At 38.9% G+C, this 20634-nt stretch overlaps 3 protein-coding genes and 2 non-coding genes across 5 annotated transcripts; 2 read left to right on the top strand and 3 right to left on the bottom strand.

Annotated features, from left to right (window-relative positions):
- Nucleotides 1-1048: 1048 nt before the first annotated feature.
- LOC147485687 (mediator of RNA polymerase II transcription subunit 7a-like) lies at nt 1049-3097 on the bottom strand. The gene is made up of 5 exons (XM_086572386.1): nt 2908-3097; nt 2752-2821; nt 1733-1899; nt 1580-1653; nt 1049-1440 (listed from the first exon to the last, which is right to left on the bottom strand). Exons 1-5 carry the CDS (start codon nt 3043-3045, stop codon nt 1380-1382), a joined length of 510 nt encoding a protein of 169 aa, XP_086428512.1. The 5' UTR covers nt 3046-3097; the 3' UTR covers nt 1049-1379.
- Nucleotides 3098-3180: 83 nt separating this feature from the next.
- LOC147485688 (small ribosomal subunit protein eS28) lies at nt 3181-4447 on the top strand. The gene is made up of 2 exons (XM_086572387.1): nt 3181-3306; nt 4064-4447. Exon 2 carries the CDS (start codon nt 4073-4075, stop codon nt 4268-4270), a length of 198 nt encoding a protein of 65 aa, XP_086428513.1. The 5' UTR covers nt 3181-3306; nt 4064-4072; the 3' UTR covers nt 4271-4447.
- A 2989-nt stretch (nt 4448-7436) lies between these two features.
- On the top strand, nt 7437-7509 carry TRNAR-CCU (transfer RNA arginine (anticodon CCU)). The gene has a single exon. It is a non-coding gene; the product is annotated as a tRNA-Arg (tRNA).
- Nucleotides 7510-7568: 59 nt separating this feature from the next.
- Nucleotides 7569-7641, bottom strand: TRNAK-CUU (transfer RNA lysine (anticodon CUU)). The gene has a single exon. It is a non-coding gene; the product is annotated as a tRNA-Lys (tRNA).
- Nucleotides 7642-7712: 71 nt separating this feature from the next.
- On the bottom strand, nt 7713-10804 carry LOC147485691 (protein SOSEKI 1-like). The gene is made up of 7 exons (XM_086571817.1): nt 10775-10804; nt 9900-10024; nt 9727-9796; nt 9518-9615; nt 8666-9398; nt 8474-8572; nt 7713-8135 (listed from the first exon to the last, which is right to left on the bottom strand). Exons 2-7 carry the CDS (start codon nt 10018-10020, stop codon nt 7997-7999), a joined length of 1260 nt encoding a protein of 419 aa, XP_086427943.1. The 5' UTR covers nt 10021-10024; nt 10775-10804; the 3' UTR covers nt 7713-7996.
- Between the last annotated feature and the right edge of the window lie 9830 nt (nt 10805-20634).

Here is a 20634-nt window from a genome sequence, read left to right on the forward strand (position 1 = left end):
TTTTATATATGAAGAAATATCCTACAATTTGTTAGAAAAATGATTTGCTCAAATCCATTTGAGATATGAATGAGTAATTTGTCTCCCAAGTTATCCCATATTGATATGAAATGGGTTTTTGAAAAGAAACAGTACGTAAAGTGAGAAATTTTTTTTCAAAAGGGTGCACTGGTTCGAAACAGTGCATTATACCAAAAAGGTGCGACCTTTTGAAATGTGCACTGGTTCGAAACAGTACATTATGTCGAAAAAGTGTGATCTTTCGAAATAGGCAATCGGTTTGAAAATGTTGCTTTATATACCAAATAATGTGTCTTTTCGAAACATTTGACTTTTCAAAGAATTGATTACTTTTTCCCAAGAGTCACTGTGTTGTTTCGAAGAGGCACCACTCACCTATAAATAGTGGATGAATTTGGAGAGAAAGACACACCAGATCACACAGAGTTTTGATCTTTCTCTTCTCCCCCTATTTTTAGTCAAATATTATGTTGTGTTCGCTGATTCTATAGAATTGTTTTTAGTCAAATACTATATTGTGTTCGCTGATTCTATAGAATTGAAGTGCTAACTTTCTATAGAAGGAAATCCGTTCTATCTTGGGAGACGGTTTCCCATCAACCTTTAAGCACCGTGAGGGGGAAAATCTGTCTTAAGGATATAGTGTATCTACACTAGGCTTGGATTTAACTAAGAAATACAAGACACGTACAAGACAAAAAGTTTGTACAGGTTGGTAATTGGTAAAGAGTAAGTACAATTAAGTTGTATATTCCTAACACAATTTGCTATAGAAACCTCCTAAAGAATTTTCTTTTCTTCTTATTTTTATTTCAAGGAAGGGGAGGGATGGATAACTGAATTCCCAATTTCAGGATACACACTGAGGCTAATTGAGTTTCAAGGTTAAAGATGTCCTGACATTCCACTTGGATAAATTACCGTGACAAGTTATGGGGAAGTACTCCAATTAGATGTGAACACAATAATGAAATATATATTTGTTGCTAAGTTATTAATCAGACACATCTCTGAGAAACACCCTTCGTGACATTGAATCCCATAGTGCCATTTTGTAATTGAAGAAGATTTGTATTACAGAAGTTCTATCATTTTAATGACACTGATATTGCAAACTGCAAAGTAGTGCTAAACTAAACGACCAAACTGCTCATCATAAATATCAATCTTCCAGTTGTATCAGTCAAAGATGTTCTATTAGTTCAACACACAGATCTTGAGCAAGATGATAAGCTTGAATCATGTCAAACGTGGTGCTATCAACAAAAGCTGCATATGGTTTGGAGTTGTTCCGAGTGTCTTAATCAAGTTGTAACTTATGGCTGGCGTCCATTGAAGGTGGAAGTTGTAATTCATGGCTACTGTCCATCTAAGGTTCCGAGAGACTCCTTAAGCAATTTCTGTGCATCCTCTCTTCTCCTAAACAAATAACCAAAAAAATGTCAGCACAATCCATTATTGCATTACAGAGTACAAGTGCTAAGGATCACATTGTAAAATAAATTACAAATACAAAAACAGCGCAAGTATTAATATGCCTCTAGAGAGAGAGAGAGACCTTTTAATATCCTCCACGGCTTGTTTACGACGTTGTATTTGGAGTTCAAGTATGTGGATCAGTGTTGCTCTGGCCTGAGCAAGACACAAAATGATCAAGATGGCGAGAAGAAATGAATAACAGTATATATGAAATATGTAAATAACAATTTACCTGATGGGGACGCAAAGCATTGAGAAGGTGGTGTAAGTTTTTAAATATAAGAGAGATGTCCTCCACCCTCCTTGCATACTGGGAAGGCCTCTCAACAAGAACATCTGCCAGTTCTAAAATATGTAGCTGCAGCTCTCTGTTCAGTGATCTCAGCTCCTTCTTAAAATCTGTTTCGCAAACATTTTACAGACACCAATAGCAGAACTGAGGTCAGTGTTAACTGAAGATGACGACGGCCACAAAGTCATCATACATTCTTCTCAACAATTTGACATTAATATCGATTACACCATATGTTTTAAACAAACATAATTCTTCATAATTGATATTTAAATTGTTGCTTTAGTGAACAATAAAACCAGAAAAAAAGTAGAGCACTACCACGGGATTCTGAAGGATTTTCTAAGTCACACTAAGGATACATAAAAGAAACAACCTGCTCGTATCACAATAACTGACTGTGTTATGTGGTGGTTCGCAAACAACAACAGTGTCCACATGCAAATATAAGCTACGTGCAACCAAAGAAACCCTTTACATCATCTTCCATAGATAGACTTCAGCACTTCAGTATATCTCCAGTAAAAATTTCTAAAACATCTATACCTAAAGCTCTGTGTGTCAAACTTCCACTAAAAAACCATTTCCCGGTGCCTCTCTAAGAATGTTACCACCATGTGTGCCAAACTTTATTGGCGTATCCATTATTCCCTTTCATATAAAAATGAAAACGCAGACATACATAAAACAGATGTTCTTATATAGTAAATTTCCCACTTCCAAACCCACAAAAAAAAAAACGTAAGCAAAAGCATTTCCTCTTTCCCTTGCTATCTAAACTGAATGATAGACTCATACGAAAGAAAGTTCTTAATACAACATCTCAGTTCTTGGGGACAATCACAAGCAATCTACTAAAAATCAAGCAATTATGAACATAATAATTACAATTTCTACATCCATTGGCAAGATAGAGGTTTCTAAAGTGCAAATGCAAGATTTAATTACTTCCAGCATACCAATATTTGACCCTTTTGGATACAATTGACGAACGCCTTGATCTTCTAAGCTCGGGAGCACTTCATCAGTCTGAAAAAAAAAAATAATAAAAAATCAAACAAACAGGTTTGGAGCACATGGATATAAACAGTGGGCATGGAGGAGAAGAGACTAACAGTGTAATTAGCACCATAGAGAAGGTAGGTCCCTTGAATTGGAGGTGGAGGTTCTGGTGCTGACTTGGGGTTTTCAATGTAATCTTTGTATAGTCTGTAATATGGTGGTGGTGGTGGATATGTGGCCGTCGCTGCCATGTTTCTCTCCACTCCGGAATAACGATGTGGAGGTGTTTCTCTAAACTCTAAACTCTAAAGTTTGTAATTGGGCCTGGGCTTGACCCAAAAGCCCAAACACACACCGACACACGTACGATAATTTGTTGAGGGTATTTTAGTAATTGGATAATGAAACCTAGGTTTTCATTCTATATAAATAGAAACGAAATAGGGTTTTGAGAGGTCCTCTTATTCTTCACCAGAGAAAAGTTTCTTTCGTGCAAATCAATTTAACAAAAGGTTTGAACACCACTATCTTTTCTATTCTCTTCTATGTTATTGATTGATGTAGCTATTTTGTGTTTGTTTGAGCTAGATTTATGACATGTTTACGTTATTACTCGTGTTTTTGGTTAATTTAATTGGTTGGGAATGTTTGGTTATGTTTTGGTCTAATACAAAGATTAATTGTTAATTGAGGTTGCTATAATTATTAACTGGAATATGTGTTGATTGTTGGTATTGAGATTGATAAACTAAATCCCATACTTGGATTTAGATGTTGCGTTTGAAAATTTGATGTAGCTTCTTTTGCTTTTGCTGATGCTATATTATCCCCATTTTGAGTATGCCCTTGTTTATATAGCTATAGCTGAGTAGTAGTTGTATATACCTGTTGAACACATTGAGACAGTGATATGTTTGTGTTAACTTGTTTGGTTTCTGTAGTATGTTTGTGTAGAAATTTTGGAACAAAGGTGCTTTACGTGTCACTTAATGCTATGGCTCAATTGCATGTGCTTGTTTGTCTAATTTATATTTTATATGTATTGTTTCCTTTTTTGTGTTTCACATGCCAATTTGAGAATTTGGTTTCAGTTGTTAAACTCGAACACTGTCAGTTAATTTTTTCTCAGATTATTAGTACGTATCCTGAATTTTTTCTCAGATTATTAGTACGTATCCTGCTTTATGTATTGTATATAGTATTTGATTGCTTCCTGGTGATTTTGTTGATTGAGTTGGAGCAGCCTTCTTATCTTTTTCTTTATTGCAGCATTTAATCATGGATTCTGGAGTGAAGTTGGCATCAGTTGTGAAGGTGATGGGTCGAACAGGATCAAGGGGTCAGGTGACTCAGGTGAGAGTGAAGTTTATGGATGATCAGAACCGTCTCATCATGAGGAATGTCAAGGGACCAGTCAGAGAGGGGGATATCCTTACCCTGCTCGAGTCTGAAAGGGAAGCAAGAAGGTTGCGTTGATTGGTTTCTGTCCTTTTTGTTCTCAATGGACCAGTTACTATTATATTTCCCTTCTTCAAGTCTGTTGTCTTTACCCGTGTTCTTATGTTGAATTTGGATTAATTTTTTTTATGGATTAGACTTGGTTGTGTTTTGGATTATGATTTTTGAGAAGTTATGTATGGGTTTGATATCTTACTACCTTATGTTTCCATATTTCACTATATGTGCAGTTTATCAAAGTTTATTATATACACAAGTGGACACTCTTATGCACTGAAATTCCTTAACTTTTTTATGTCAAATCTATGCAAATACATGCGTAAAATGTTAAATTAATGTTGTTAGATTTTTTTTTTTATCTTTCTAAAATTAGTATTGTCTATTGTCTCTTTCATTGTTTTTTTAATGTTTGTGTTGCTATGGAAGTTTAATTTCATGTCTGTTATAGTTTTTCTTTTCTTTTTTTCGGTAAAGGTGAGTACGATGTTTATATCCAGAATGTGAGTACTGCAATTATATCATGTTCTAATTTTTTGGAAATGTTGTTGTATATTAGTCAATCTGATAGTTTGTTATTTTCATATTCCTGCTAATATATTTCTGATCAAATAAAGTTTTATTGCATAACTAAAGGTTACAGTTTATTATCTTGGGCAGGGTAGAGTAGATATTCCTACTAAATCAATTTTGAAATTGTATATTGCTGATTAGTAAAACCACCAGTAACAACATTAATTTATGTATGATGGATTGCAAATTGATACCATCAGAATAATGCCCTGGGATATATATGTGTTTCACTGATTATTCTGACCTAGACTAATTAGGAGGTAATAAAAGTTGGTTTTGCGAACTGTGCTAGGAAGTTACTCTACCAGTCATCACCCAAACTTATTCTGAGCACTAACCTGGCAGAAGTGAAACACACACAGTTACCATTTAATTATGATGAGTAGCAAAATTTGCAAACAGTGGAAAAATGAATATTTAGTTGTCAGTTGCATGTAGGGGTGATAAAAGGGCCGGGCCGGGCTAGCCCGGCCCTCAAACCATAAAAGCCCTAATGATTGAGGGCCGGGTCAGCCCGCCCCTATTTGATATTGAGGGCCGGGTCGAGTAGGGTCAAGCATGAAAACTCAAGCCCTTAACCCATGCCTCGGCCTCATTTTTGAGGGCCAAATGAGGGGTGGGTCCGGGCCCTAATTTATACTTCACTAGTTTACTTTTTTTTGTATTTTTTTTTTTTTTGTTTTTTTTTTTTTTTAATTGATTTAATGATATGTATATAAGTATACAAAACTAATTCTTATATCTTTAAAAAAAAATAGATAGAGATGGTGGAAGAGATGATATTCTTAAAATATCTACATTTTAATACTTAACTATGTTGTTAGGTTGGATTTGTTTTATGTATGACTTATATACATATCATTAAATCAATTACAAAAGTCGTATATTATATTATGTTATAATTTATCCCCTATTGAAAACTAATTTAATTAATTTTTTTTATACAATTTAGATAATTATAGTATAATACATAAATATAATGTAAAATAACGAAAATATGGTTTTCTTTTTTAGGGTTTTACACAAATATATAGTATAATACATAAATTATCACCTCTATTTTGGTTTTACACAAAATAATCATAATTCACTTTTCTTTTTATATTTGAACTCTTTTACTCAAATTACAAAATACCCATATGATGTGGTAAACTACTATTATTAAACATCATTTGTAGTGAAAATATTTAGTTGAAATAGGGATAATTGTGGTACCTACATATATATAATGTAAAAAAAATAAAATATATCTTATCGAAAAAAAAAAATCGAGGGCCAGTGAGGGGCTTGGAAGGGCCAAATCTTGGGTCGGGGCCTTATCTTGAGACCCTAGACCCTAGCCTCCCCATGAGCATGAGGGCGGGCCCGCCAAATCAAATCTGTGAGGAACCAACTTTTTGAGGTTTTGACGCCAAGATTTTTGAGGGCGGCCGGTAGGGTTGAGGCCTGAGGGCCAAATTATCACCCCTATTGCATGCAATAGTTAGAACTTAGAAGTCATTCTGACAAAGAATGCTTTTAAATTATACTGACATTTTTACTTAGTATGCTTATAACCTCGATCTGCAAAATCAAGTTAGATAGTGTTGTATGCATTGACAAAAATTGTTGAATGACTGAGGTTCATAACCAGGTTATCAGACATGCAAAGAGGTTTGCCTGTAAGTAAGAAAATTTAAGAAATTTTTTGGAACTCAGCCAGTATAGAATGAATTTTGCCATGATCAGCTTCAATTGTTATCGGAGTGCCCCAAAGGGGTGACCTGAGAACACATGTGAAAATTGATATTTTCCTTTCCGGCACTATCACCACCATCACTTGTGTTCTCAGTGCCGCTCCTATTGGTTGTACTTGATTGGATGTAGATAACGATGCTTCATGTGGTGGAAGACCAAACAAAGGATTTACAGAATCAGGCCCAATGTTTATAGTTGATTGTGCATGGTGATCGTGAAAAATCTAGCTGTCATCTAACTAAGTACCATCAGTGTCACCCAAACATTACTAAACTTGAGATCCACACTCAAATCTATCAAAAAACATTGTAGACTTCAAGTACAATACCTAAATGCGAAATTTCTCTGGTTTCTAGACCTTTGGCACGTAAAACAGTTGAAAACTTGAAATACATGTTTTCCTCTATTGTTTTCTTGGTTTTCTGCTCTTTGTATGAAACAAGAAGCTTCAACTTTTACACTGAAGTTTTCTGACTTTGGTGTTTAAACTTTAGAGCTCCACAATGATTAGTGAAACTATCGATCTTAAATCCTTGTGTTATTATTGGTGTGGTTCTCTTTGCTTGTTGATATTATTAATTGGGTTGTGTGTTTGGTTATTGTTGGAACATTTATCTTGGTATAAAGGTTACACCTTTGTGGTTAATATGGTGTTGTTGACACCCTTCCGCATTTAGTAGCAAAAATTTTAACATAAAATATTATAGAATTGAGCGGTAGTTCAGTTTGAAGTTAAGCGAGAGGTAAAAGTCTCTCAGAAATTGCAATTGTCACAATGTATTATGTTTACAATTATTTGCAACCAACACCAATCAAGCATTGCAATTGTCACACTGTATTATGTTTACAAATATTTGCTGCAACCAACACCAAACATGCGCCTGTAGCTCAGTGGATAGAGCGTCTGTTTCCTAAGCAGAAGGTCGTAGGTTCGACCCCTACCTGGCGCGTTTTGGGTACTTCTTTTGCTTCTCTTTTTGGATGTCCCTTCAATGTCTAAAAATTAGAACGCCCACCGTGGGGCTCGAACCCACGACCACAAGGTTAAGAGCCTTGCGCTCTACCAACTGAGCTAGACGGGCTTCTGTTTGTTGGGTGAACAATAAATAAAGTACTCTAGGCATGTAGGTATCATTTGTGCGCAAATTAATTCTTAATAAAGAGGGAAGAATTATTTCTTGCTAAGATTGTTGAAAGTGTAGTATTTCACATTGTTGAGGACTTGAAGGCATATACCATCAAACATCACTACATCTGCTTTCACTAAAGCATATTTTCAGAAGATAAGAATAACTTTCTTCAGAAATTTTTTTTTTGTTCGGACATAAAGGGATATAAAGGAAGCGACACTAAAAAAGTTCTACCAAAATTCTGATGTTTGTTAAAAGATATAACATGCATCTGGATTATTATAAACCAATATGGAGAGCAATTTGATCAACAACCACCATTCTCTGCTGACATCCTTTCAACAATAGAAGATGCCACTCTATCAACCTTGCCTTGATTTTTCAAACCTTTACAAGTCTTCATGTGTTTGTGTAGTTTATCTGGCTTGAAACCTTTTCCACATTGCCTGCAATTGTTCATCAACAATCTATCAGAAGTTTGATGAAAAATCTACTTGCATTTAAGTATATATCATAAAGATTAATTTACACCCTGAAGTTGCCAAGCATGGAACATATATCGACTGTTACTCATTTCCAGAGTTTGTGTCAAGTGACAAGATATACAATAACTTGTAAGTCAAGTTACAACACGAGAAAATGATCAAAAACGTACTAGGCCTAGAATTTACTGCGTCTCGTATAAGACACCTCTAATGCAAAATGCAAAATGCAAATTATTGAGACACTCATTCTGTGGGAAAAATTGAAGTGTACGTAAGTCTTATCTCGATAATTAACTTACGAGCAATTCGGTACCATAGCAGGCTTAGTATTAGACCATGTTTTGTGGATAGTGAATTCACTTGATTCCTCAGGAGTCATCATTCCAATGCAACAACCCCTGGAATAAAACACATGCTAGAATCAAATTCCATTCAAATACTAGACTTAGTTAAGCTTTGTTCGATCATTGTGAGTCCTTATTGTGACCTACCTGGTGCTATGCTGTTGTTTGCGAGCAACATTTGAGATTTTCCCAGACTCACGCAACATATTATTGTTACTTGTGTCATCTGCTCCAGTGGAAGGACTTGTTGAATTCTTCTTGATCACCTTCATAGCTGAATCATTTGTCTCAATTACACCGCATGTGAGTAAGCTTAGGAGCACATTTGAAGTTCCACTAGAATAACTCTTTTTCTTGGGAGACATGTACTGTGATGGCGGCGTTATGAACAATTCATCCCTCTCAATAATCTCATTCTTAAATAGACCTGAAGACGCTTTAGAAGAACAAGAAGAGCTATTTTCTGCGTCATCAATCACTTCATCTATCTCTGATACCGTTGTCATCCAGTAATGCTTTCCCTCTTTAATTGGAAAATTCCATTCATTGGTCATCCTTGATATCTCTGACTCACTTGGTCCTGCTGGAGATGGCATGGTTAGTGGTTCTTCAAGGTTAAACAGTTTGTTGTTTAGAATTCTTCCATAAAGAGGTTTTTGTAGTTTGTGTTGCAAGGGGTATTGCTTGTTGTTCTGCTTTGGTATGGAATCCACATTTGGCTTAACTGGTGACTCCAAGGGAAGTAATCTTGAGGAGTTCTTTTCAGGTTCGAATAACTTGGTGTATGATTCAATCATGGTATCTGGGATGGTTTCTTCAGGAGATTCTTGTGGCCCTACTCTTTGAACTGAAACTTTATTTTCACCACATGCAATAGAATCTGTTAATCAATAAAAATTCACATTGAGAATTTTTGACAAAAGGAAAAGAATATATGCTACATGAACTTATATAATGCAGACTGAAATTGATCAACTTCAAGTATGTCTAGGCTATTACCGATTTGCGAGCCCCTTGAGGACATATTCATGGTCTGAGTTGGGAGAGAAAGGTCGTCATCCATTAAGTCTTGCCACACATAACCCGTCCTGTACCTTCTAACTCAAATAAAATCAGTGTCTAATTAGCAAAATAAAAATCCATGATGCTTGTTATGATTAAGAACATGAGCACGACGCTACTGAAATCACAAAAAAAAATATATAAACCTTTTACAAGACCAGGCAAATGAATCTGGCACATCTTTTCCACGAAAGTCTGATATCCATTTCTTCACATCTTCAAAGAAAGTAACAAATGAAATGCTTAAAATCTAGATCAATTAGTAAGTTAAATAGACGATCAATCAAGACGAGGATCTAATTTAATGTAGTTTTAATACCTCGTAAATGGATATCGTTATGAGTCAGGTGATTAACTCGGATAAGATGAGGATGCTCAACTCGACCCATATGACTTAGAAAATATACAACATCAATTGGATTTATCTCTTCTTTTCCCATTATTCTGCATTAACATCAAAACAATCATGTCTCAAATTTCAGTGGAAGTTGAAAAAAATATAATAAAACCGAACAAGTATCACCAGTCTTCAGAAAATGAGAAAAATTCTTTAAAATTTAATATTCTCAAAGTTACCAAATTATATATCTAACTTTTTTGGCGGAATTAACTTCCCAATACGGGAGATGTAGAAACTAACGATAACTTGCACGGTGGCACTACAAAAAAAATGCAAATCCTGTTGAAGGAATGATAGATTCCAGGCTATGATAAGAAATTAAGAACTGCATTGAACTTATCCGAGTGTTACGATTGATTTCCCGGGAAAATTGTACAGTTCATTACTTAATTAGTTGACTGAGTTTAACAGAAATATTGTGCTTAGATGACACATTCTTGGCAGGTATTTAGGCAGGCAATGACGTCTCTGACTTTTTCATCCATAAACCATTTCATGCACATGCCTACTTTTTATATAGTCAAGGCCAAAAATATAAAATTTCCCACATCTATAGACTATAGGTGAGAGGACAATATCATATCAAAGTACTGCAAATTGATAGAATAGGGCCCTGCTATGAAGAAAGAAAAAGGGACTATATACTATATCTAGGGACGTTTAGGTGTATTTTGATTTTTGACACAGTGCTAAATCACTAGTCTTAAACTGGGGGATGAAAAAGAATCAAGTGGGAGGGACTGTGGGAGCCTCACTTTAGAAAATGAAAGAAGAATCTCTAATCACCAGATTACCTGAACAAAGTTCTGAATCCCAAGACTTGATTTTTGTGTACGGAAATGGAAAATTTCTCAATTATGGTTCAAGTGCGTAAGTTTTAATCCTTTCAAAAAAAGAGTGCACGTAATCGCTGATAATTAAACAACTCCTAAATCCTAATGACGTTGATGTATAAAATCTGAGATGGAAATTTGCCCACTATGGTGTTCCTTTTGTTTTGGCTGAAATAGGGTATAAAAATGTCAAAGTTCTAGCATTTCTATGATGTATGATAATTCTTTTTTTTGGTAACTGATAGGCAATCTCTCTTGATATAGCTCCCAATACAATGTTACATAAATTCTTCTTTTGCAACATTTAACTTGGAAGTTTGACTACAACCTTTGTTATAAAAAGATGATTGATACAAGTTAGACGTCATTAGTTTATTGTAGTAAGAATTACTAAACTGGAGAAACTTTGAGCTGTGTAGCTTAAATAGAATCTGTAGGTGAGGAAGTAATGACGAACAAAAAAAGATGGACTGGTCCAATGTGAAGAGTTGTGCAGAGAAGATGGCTCCTTATTGCTTCATGGTAATGACTCAGCTTATGTCAGCTATATGTACAATTCTGAGTAAGCTCATTTTACTCAGGGAACTAGTGCTATTGTTTTCAATGTGTATCAGTCCATTGTGGCCTCCTTGTTCATGGCTCTTCTTGCTTATTTTCTTGAGAGGTACTATCGGGATCTCTATCTCCTCATCTCCGTCTATCCATCCATTTATCATCGAACTTCCACTAAATTTTTATGCATACACCCCATTATTTGATAAAAAAACTCAACGAATTGATCTTCGTCAAAATTATTTGGATTGATTAACGATATATTGTTGGTTCAGTGAATACCTTACTTTCCTAGATACTATCCTGTTCTAGGGAATTATATGATGTAATACTTTAAAGGGATTTTAAATTGGACTTCTGAGCCAAGCTGAATTATCAATTTCTCCTAGGAGTAAGGCCTTTCAGCAATTTCTTTCTTATGATCCAGGAAATCAAGGCCTCCGCTTACGGTTTCCATTATATGTTGGTAAAGCGTCTGCGTCTTTAAGCATATAAGGCCAAAAGTACCCACAGCCGAGATTATCTTGAGTATCAAAGATCGCCCTGACATGATTTCCACATTAGCCCGAGTGTATCTCTTCAAGTAAAGTATGAGCCTGCGGCATGAGTAACCTAGCGGTGAGGTCCTAGGTAAGACTTCTTGTACAAGTTGTCACCAACAAGTAAATAGCGCCCCACTTTAGCTAACAACTTCTGTGCTTCCGTTTTTTCTCCAGGGAAGAGTGCCATTTAAAAAGATAAAGAACGTCACGGATCCATCAAGTCCCCACTGGAGCTTGCAAAATTGGAACCACAAGACAAACTAATTCTCTTTCAATACTAGGTCTGATGATATTCGACGGAATGGAGCGAGCCGATATCCCCAAGCAAAGAAGCTAAGTAGGCAAGTGAATCGGCATGCGGTTGTCGACCCTAGGTAAATTAATGAAGTTTAGATCTTCAAAATGAAGTAAGAGATCTAACCAACTCCAAGTATTGAGCCATACGAGGGGTCTCGAGGCTTCAGTAACCCACCCTCAATCGTTGCACAACTAATTGAGAGTCGGCGAATCTTGTCGGATGAAGTACTCTAAGTTTAGTGCCATAGACAAGCCCGCTAGCATAACCGTTACTCGATTTCGTTGTTAGATGCCTTGAACCCCAAATGCCGATTTTTCTAACTTAGTGTTATCACGAGTCAAAGGTACCACCAATACCGCTCCGCGGTCATTGGAAGACCCATCTACTGAACAACTTCCAACACGGGATATGACTCCAAGGTCGAACGGACTATGAGGAAGTGAGTTAGGTTCGATCTAACTCCATAAAAGGGGAGGTGACTTTTCGAGATCTACTTCCATTGCCGAGGCTGAGGTATCTAGAGGAAAATCGATCAAGAACTCAACCAAAGCTTGCCCTTTCTCCGAAATTCGGCACATAAATAGTGTCAAATTCCCCTAATTGAATGGACCATTTCAAAGAGGCGTCCGGCCCTATCCAATCTTGCCAAGACCGACTTCAAAAAGGATACTTTGATGATGACTCGATGGTGTGAGCTTGGAGTATGGTCGTAGCTTCTCGGCAGCAAAGATTAGTGCTAGAGCTATTCTCTCAATCTTCGGATATCGTGTTTCGGCATCCAGGAGGGCTCTACTAACAAAGTATACAGGCTTTTCGATATTCCTCTCATCAATTCGTACCAATACCGCGCTGATGCCATGCTCGGAAGAGGCTAAGTATAACCCTAAAACGTCTCCTTGCTTCGGGGTAGTGAGCACGGGAGGGGAGGACAAATAATTTTTTAAGTCCTTAAAAGCCATCTCACATTCGTCGGTCCAATCAAAGCGTATATTCTTCCTTAGTAACTTGTACAAAACCTGACACTTATCCGAACTCCTACTGATGAACCTGTTAAGTGCGGCAAGACGCCCAGCCAACCGCTGCACCTCTTTCGGAGACCTTGGAGAAGGCATATCAAGAATAGCTTTGATCCAGTCCGGGTTAGCTTCAATTCCGTTTAGTAACCCGGATGTCCTAAGAATTTCCCGGAGGTAACACCAAAGGTACATTTAGTTGGGTTAAGTTTCATCGATACTTCCTCGAGGGATCGGAAAGACGCCGAAGGTGTGCAAGATGATCGGACTTTGTTTACTTTTGATCAGGAGGTCGTCGACATAGACTTCGACAAAATCACCAATATGATCTTTGAACATCGTTGTGACCAAACGTTGGTACGTTGCCCCTGCATTTTTTAAACCAAAAGGCATAACCCGATAACAATATGTTCCCTGTGCCGTGATGAAAGTAGTATGCTCTTGATCAGGAGGGTACATGAGTATCACGGTTGTAACCGAAACCCGTCCACGAAGAGAAGATCTCATGTCCTGCAGTGGCATCGACCAATGTGTCAATACAAGGAAGAGGAAAACAATCCTTCTTACAGTGCTTGTTCACGTCCGTATAATCGACACACGTTCGCCAGTTCCCATTCTTTTTCTTGACAGCGACAACATTAGAGATCAAGTAGGGTATGTGATCTTTGGTATGTACTTAGCCTTAAGCAATTTATCCACTTCTTTGTCGATAGCCTCGATGCGTTGGGACCCATCTTTCTGAGTTTACGCTTAACCGCACGGCGTTGGATCAAATTGAGCTTATGGCGACCGGAGGATCAATTCGGGCATATCCTCATAACTCCAAGCAAATATATCTCGAATTCTTGTAAGAAATTTATCAACTCTTCTCTAGTCTTTGGGTCCAACATGGTGCCAATTGAGACTTCGTCGAGGTTCGGGACCATCTCCTATGTCGACCGTCAGCTGGTTCCAATGTTGGTGGAGTCCTCCTCTCATCCGCCCTATAGAATCTAATGGAATTATATCCAAAGGTGCCAACACTATGTCTTGAGAGGGGAGACTGGATTACGTAATTGCTATTTGGCGGTGCAGAACACGCCCCGATGTTATTGGGCGGTTCTGAACCATTTTTAGAAGAGCTGCATAGCATCGCTTGGAAGCTTGTTGATCTCCTTTGATCACCGCGATATTGCCTTGGTGCGGGGAACTTCAAGGTTTGGTGATAAGTACTTGGAACGGCTTTCAAACGATGAAGCCAACTCCTACCAAGAATAGCATTATATTGCGTAACTCCCCGACAATCATTGAGTTGACATTTAGAGCGACGTCGGCAGCTTTATTTGTCAATTCAATCTCTCCCTCTTGCATCGGCCATGTCACCATTAAATCCATACAAAGAAGATTTCACGGGACGAAGTTCCGTTTCTAGAATCGACATTTGTTTGAAAGCATGATAGTAAAGTATATCCGCGAGAACTCGTGGTCGATGAGGATCCTATGCATATCACACCCAGCAACTTCTAAGGACAGAACCAACGCATCCGAGTGTGGAAAGAAAACCCCTTTTGCATCGTCATCAGTGAAAACAACCGCGGAGTTAGATTCCTTGGTCGGTTTGGAAGTGACATTGTTAATACTTCGCAAATGCTTCGCCTGTCTTTCCTGGTACCTTTGCCCTCTACTCAACTCTTCAAATGGGCGTTTAGAATTGCCCCCAGCGATCGTGTGAATCACTACCTTATCCGTTCCTGTCTCTGTATTGTGTACATTGGTGTCAGGAATTACGGTAGTATTCTGAATCGGAGTACCCTTATATTCGTCTAGTAACCCTCGGTCTATGAGATCCTGAATTCCATGTTTAAGAGACCTACAATTCTTAGTTCCATGACCGGCCTGTTTATGGAACTTACAATTATCGTTTGTATTCCTAGCTCAATAGCAGGGTTTCATCTTTGGAGGGTTCTTTAACATGTTCTTGTTCTTGATGGCCTCGAAGATGTCCTCGTGGGATGAGTTAAAGTGGTAAAGTCCCTATCCATCGGGGGTAGTTGCTCACTTCGACGTGTCACTAACCTTTTGCCCTTGGACTTATCTTGATAGGAATTCTGTCGTGACTTGTGGTCCGACGTGGTTCCTCGGACTTCCTATCATCATAATGACTATCGAACTCCTACCAACGGGCGGAGGTGACAGCGGTTATCACTCTTTTATGAGAAGAGTCCCCCTGTCCAATAGGTCTTCTTCCAGTTCAGCATACTTATCAATCGAGCCTGCAACTCTGTCATGTTCGTAGGCTTCTTTTTCTTCAAAAGGCGTGTATAGACCGAAGCGGGATCTAATCCTTTTCTAAAGGCCACAATGGCGAGGGTCTCATCAACGTTGTCAACATGCAATTGAACCTCGTTAAATCTTTTGGTGAAATCCCGATGCATTTCGTCCTTTCGGTTTTCATATCAAGCGATGCATCGGCGGTTTTAATGTAGGGTCGGTTACAACTGAATTTTTGCAATGAAATTGATGGATAGCACCTTAAAATCGTGGATCTTGCCCTGGGTAGCCGTGTACCGGATGAGTGCGAGTCGTCAAACTTGAAGCAAAATACCGGCACAAATAATGATCTTTCATTAGAAAGACCCACCATTGCTTGGCGATAACCGAGCACATAAGATTTGGATCTCCTTTGCCATTAAATTTAGAGAACGGTGGTTTATAATCATGGGGATGTATCCACTCATAACATGTCGTGAAAAAGGAGTTCCAATGTCACCCTCGATTCTTGACGAACAAATGACTCATCCATCTTGGTTGGTTTGAACCTCGTAGTTCCTCTAGTATTTGCCTTGAGTTGTGCGAGAGTAGTCGGTTCATGAATTTGAGTTCCCTCGTTGTTGTACCTCAGACCTAGACTCTCATAGTTCTCATCTTGATGATAAGCGTGGTTCGATTCTCGAGATCAGTGGAGGAGTTTGCAAAACTGGATCGGGGAACCGAGGGATTCGAGGCAATGAAGGTTCCCTTGAAACGAAAGTCTTCTTCGTGCGAGGTTGACTTTAATAGTTGTGGATTCGGGCAAACACATTCGGACGTCTATCCTCGCATTACCTTGAGAACTTGAATACCAAGAGAACTTCGGTTTACGTGTGAGCTCGAGTGTTGGGTGGGATCAATTCGGATTATAATCCGAATCTGGTTGGTCGCTATGATACCCCTGAAGTAAGGTATATAAGGTGTAGGGACGTAACCCTCACCGGGGTCGAGACTTCGATGGGCCGGAACTGCCCCCTCGGCGTTTCCATCGATTGAGGCAACACTCTCGAGGTGAAGCGACCCTCTAGCGTGCGGTAGTAGTCTTGTAAGAAACGAAAGCGAGCCTCTCGGTCGACCACGTTAGGCCATCCACGGCATCCATGATAGCTTGGTTGGTTATGGCAGATTGGGGAGTATCGTTGTTAGGCTCATTTTCTTCCGACCACTGTCCCAAAACGGCGATCTCCTCACGTTGATTGTCTTTGAGAAGTAACATGTGGGTTATTGATCTCGTTATTTCCCTCGTTACTTTGATTCGCATTGGCTATTGTAGTAACCATGATTTTGAATCAAAGTGAAGAAAATATATATATGTATTTTTTGAAGAACAACCAACCCAAAAAAAATCGGTGGGTAGGAGAACCTAGAACTGAAAAAATTTCGACCAAGAAATCAAATCAATTCTGTATAGTTCCCCACAGACGGCGCCAATTGTGTGATGATTTTTCCTAATCTAGAAACACAAATATTTTGTTGATGATCAAAGAACAACGAGAAGTATTGGATCAAGAAGAAGAGATGTAGAAGATGATGAGTTGAACCACGTTCTTTAATGGCTGCCTACGTATCCTGTCTCTCATGTGCTCGGTTATCGTCAAGCAATGGTGGGTCTTTCTACGAAAGATCATTATTTGTGCGGTATTTTGCTTCAAGTTTGACGGACTTCGGCACTCATCGGTACGAAGCTACCCCGGGGGCAGCATCCACGATTTTAAGGTGCTATCCATCAATTTCATTGCGAAATTAGGTTGTAACCGACCCTACATTAAAACCGATGCAATTGTTTGATATGAAAATCTGAAAGGACGAGCGTATCAGGGATTTCACCAAAAGATTTAACGAGGTTCAATTGCATGTTGACAACGTTGATGAGACCCTCGCCATTGTGGCCTTTAGAAAAGGATTAGATCCCGCAAAGTCGGTCATACACGTCTTTGAAGAAAAAGAAGCCTACGAACATGACAGAGTTGCAGGCTCGGATTGATAAGTATGCGGAACTGGAAGAAGACCTATTGGACAGGGACTGGGTTAGCTCCAATTCTGCCAATGCTGCCTTTTTACAAGCTTCGGATAGTTCGAACTTCAGAGGGTTCATTTCTCCTTGCAAGGCCGTGGCTTTGTCCTCATAATGCATCTTTAGATTCTTCAACGTAGCAATCTCACCGTTCAAACGACTTCGGTCAGATTGCCATGCCTCGCGGAGACCATCGAAATGGGCAGCTCGTTCAATCAGATTGTTTTTTACTTTAAGGACCTCCTGGTGTTCGAGTTTAGTAAATTCGAGTTCTTCTGCGAGACTCTTGTTCTTATATCTGGTCTTCCTAAGCTCTTTCTCGACGGCTCTGACCTGTGCAATTTCATTGGCTTGACTCTCATTCTTGCTCTTCATAATATCATTATCACACTCCAATCTTTTAATCATTTGTTTAGAAACGAGGAGTTCCTTGGTCAGGTCAGCTTTCTCTTTTGTGAATTTATCCATTTCATCTTGGTTCTTACGCACCAGAGCAAAAGTTGTAGATACATCCATGCTAGCCTGCAGTGTTGAGAATACTATAGTTAGTATCCGGAACTTGCATATGGATGCAGAAACAGACAATGAAGAGTTATTGTGAATTACCTTCATCATATGCCGACACATTCGTTTCGGGCCGGTTTATTTGGAGTACTACTTTTTATGTTTAGCTTTCTCTTTGGGTAGCGTCATCGATTCAATCAATCCTATAGCAACGCCAGGATCCTTAAGCGTATCTTGGTCAGTAATCAATGGATGATCTGATAATCCCAGTACTCTAGGAACTGGAACGAATGGTTTGGACTGTTCGGTGTTGGAAGATGTTGTTTTGCTCTTTTTCCCCACCCGAACGTCCACATCTTGAGTAATTGGATCCCTCCTTTTGTTTGACTTCGTGGACGGACCTTGATTGGCATCAGATATCATACTTTCAACCGGATCGGATTGCACGAGGTCCAAACTCTCAATATCGGTCAAGGAAAAAATATCATTATTCTCTTCCCCCGTGGTGTCCATGCCCGTTTCCACATCAGGCTCATGAAGAAGAAGTTGCAAATTGGGTGTCTCCATCGTAATCTTGGTTCTTGAGGATGGAATACCGTCTAGACTTTTAGTCCCATTGAGGTCTTCAGCTTCGTATATAATGATCGCATCGGAAGAACCCCGGTTCTGGAACTTCTCCTACCCTTTCTCTTGCGGTGAGGCGCTTTTTACCACCCTCGGTCACGCCTAACTAACTCTTGCATACCTGACAACTTCGAGAGGGGGTTTATTAGTTTTTCTCGGAGCTCTCTTCTTCAAGTTTGGATCGGGCTTGGACATAAGAGCAAGGACCTCCTTTGGCACAAGGGCCTCCTTTGGGTACAACGTTATCGCAGTTCCAGGATTCCCTCCCATATACCCAACTCCGGGTTCCAACGTTCGCAACTCCGTTGGGGACATTGTAAGGTACTCAGAGATTAACAACGGATCTGGAACTATGGAAGCAGGACGTTTCATAGAGATTGGGAGTGCGATAAGAGCCGTCACGGCATTTAGCTCTTCAGTAGTTAGAGACGGCAGTTCAACATCAACTCTATCTTTTGATAATGTAAAGCCAGACCGGATTATCTTTCGACCATCATCAAAGGTAACATTACTCCACTCGCCTCCAGTCACGCGGATAGCATATTTCCGCCAGTGGTCATCATTATTTTTACCTTCGTAACATATGATACGTTCACCTCCGGGTTTAGCAGAAAGAGTAGCATCTCCGTTATTATAACTCAACCGGTTTAAAAAGTGGGCAATAACCCCACAAGTCCAGCTATATATTGTGTTTTCGCCCAATATGTGCATATCGTGACATTACTTAACGAACCCGGCATTACTCGTTGATTGAGACTTGGAAATACTCGAGGGCATCCGCCATAAACGCGAAGGCGGGGGACGGAGTCCAGCTTTCAATAATCCAAGATATATTAAGGGATGTTCATCGGTCCCAAAGGTCGATGGAGTTTGTGGATATACGATGTTGATTTCCTCGAATTGAAAATGCATTACGGATCTTTTCTAAGTCAGATATATCCCCAAAAAGGAATAGCGTTCCAATCTATTGTGGGAATTTTAGCTTTGGGCACAACCCGGAGGTGTAGCATCTATAAGCGCTCAGTAAAGACAAGTTATTGCTTCAACAACTGAATCATCGGAACTATAGTGGTGGTAGATCTGTATCGATTAATCGCCTCACTACTTATGGAACTCAGCAGTGATTGATGAGACATAGTATACGCAGTAGCAACGCGATCTTGACTTGATCAAACTGGGACGTGTAGCCTCGCTAGAAAACCCAATACAACAATACCAACCAACACCCAACATCGAAACCGATGGAAATCGGAATTGACCGCTGAAAATAAAATAAGAGAATTTAAACTAAGCAAGCGGTTGAAAGTAAATTTTGGGTTTCAATCAAAGAAAATAAAAAGAACCGACGGTTTACTTACCTTCTCTTGATGTCTCACAACTCTTCAATCTTGTCAATGGCGATCAATGGCGATCAATGTTTGAGAAACAGATTTGGTTGATTTCAAAAGCACGTTTTGGTGAAGTTTTGTCCGAGGTTACGGACTGCTTCAGATACCTTGCAGATGATCGTTTCTTGAACTGTCAGTAGTTGGTGGTATTACTGATCAATGCTTTGTTGGTTTTGAAGATGTGAATTCAGTGAACCACGTTTTGAAGATGTGACTTAAACAAAAGAAAATAGGAATTTTGAATCTGTGGGAGCTGTTGGAACAATTTTGAATCTTGAATTTTGGAAGAAGGAAGAAGAGAGGGTTTCAAGCAATTAGGTAGCGAAGGGTATCTTTTTGGGTTATGTTCAACAGCTCAATTTCGCAAGGCCCATTTGAAGTTCCGCCAGGCCCAATTCCGGATTGCACTTACAGTTCCGGGTTGCACCTCCGAGTCTAGGTGATTTGGTTAAAATCTATCTAAGTCCGGATCTTTATAATACCTGGGATGTCCGGACTTGACAAATTTCGATTACTTGTGCTTAGCTCCTCATATACTAGGTTCGGCCTAATATACAAGGTTCGGGGCATGGTAATGTCAAGTCCGGCTTTCACAAA

Source organism: Coptis chinensis, chromosome 7, assembly GCF_015680905.1.
Source record: "Coptis chinensis isolate HL-2020 chromosome 7, ASM1568090v1, whole genome shotgun sequence".
Classification (NCBI taxonomy): Eukaryota; Viridiplantae; Streptophyta; class Magnoliopsida; order Ranunculales; family Ranunculaceae; genus Coptis; species Coptis chinensis.

What these genes read in the sequence shown, in the direction of transcription:
- LOC147485687 (XM_086572386.1), bottom strand. Translation starts at nt 3,045, where the DNA reads ATGGCAGCGACGGCCACATATCCACCACCACCACCATATTACAGACTA. An exon ending in TCTATGGTGCTAATTACACT is followed by an intron (nt 2,822 to 2,907) that starts GTTAGTCTCTTC and finishes TTTTTTTTTCAG; the next exon opens with ACTGATGAAGTGCTCCCGAG. An exon ending in GCCGTGGAGGATATTAAAAG is followed by an intron (nt 1,441 to 1,579) that starts GTCTCTCTCTCT and finishes TTATTTGTTTAG; the next exon opens with GAGAAGAGAGGATGCACAGA.
- LOC147485688 (XM_086572387.1), top strand. Translation starts at nt 4,073, where the DNA reads ATGGATTCTGGAGTGAAGTTGGCATCAGTTGTGAAGGTGATGGGTCGA.
- LOC147485691 (XM_086571817.1), bottom strand. Translation starts at nt 10,020, where the DNA reads ATGGGAAAAGAAGAGATAAATCCAATTGATGTTGTATATTTTCTAAGT. An exon ending in TAACGATATCCATTTACGAG is followed by an intron (nt 9,797 to 9,899) that starts GTATTAAAACTA and finishes CTTTCTTTGAAG; the next exon opens with ATGTGAAGAAATGGATATCA. An exon ending in AAACAACAGCATAGCACCAG is followed by an intron (nt 8,573 to 8,665) that starts GTAGGTCACAAT and finishes GTTTTATTCCAG; the next exon opens with GGGTTGTTGCATTGGAATGA.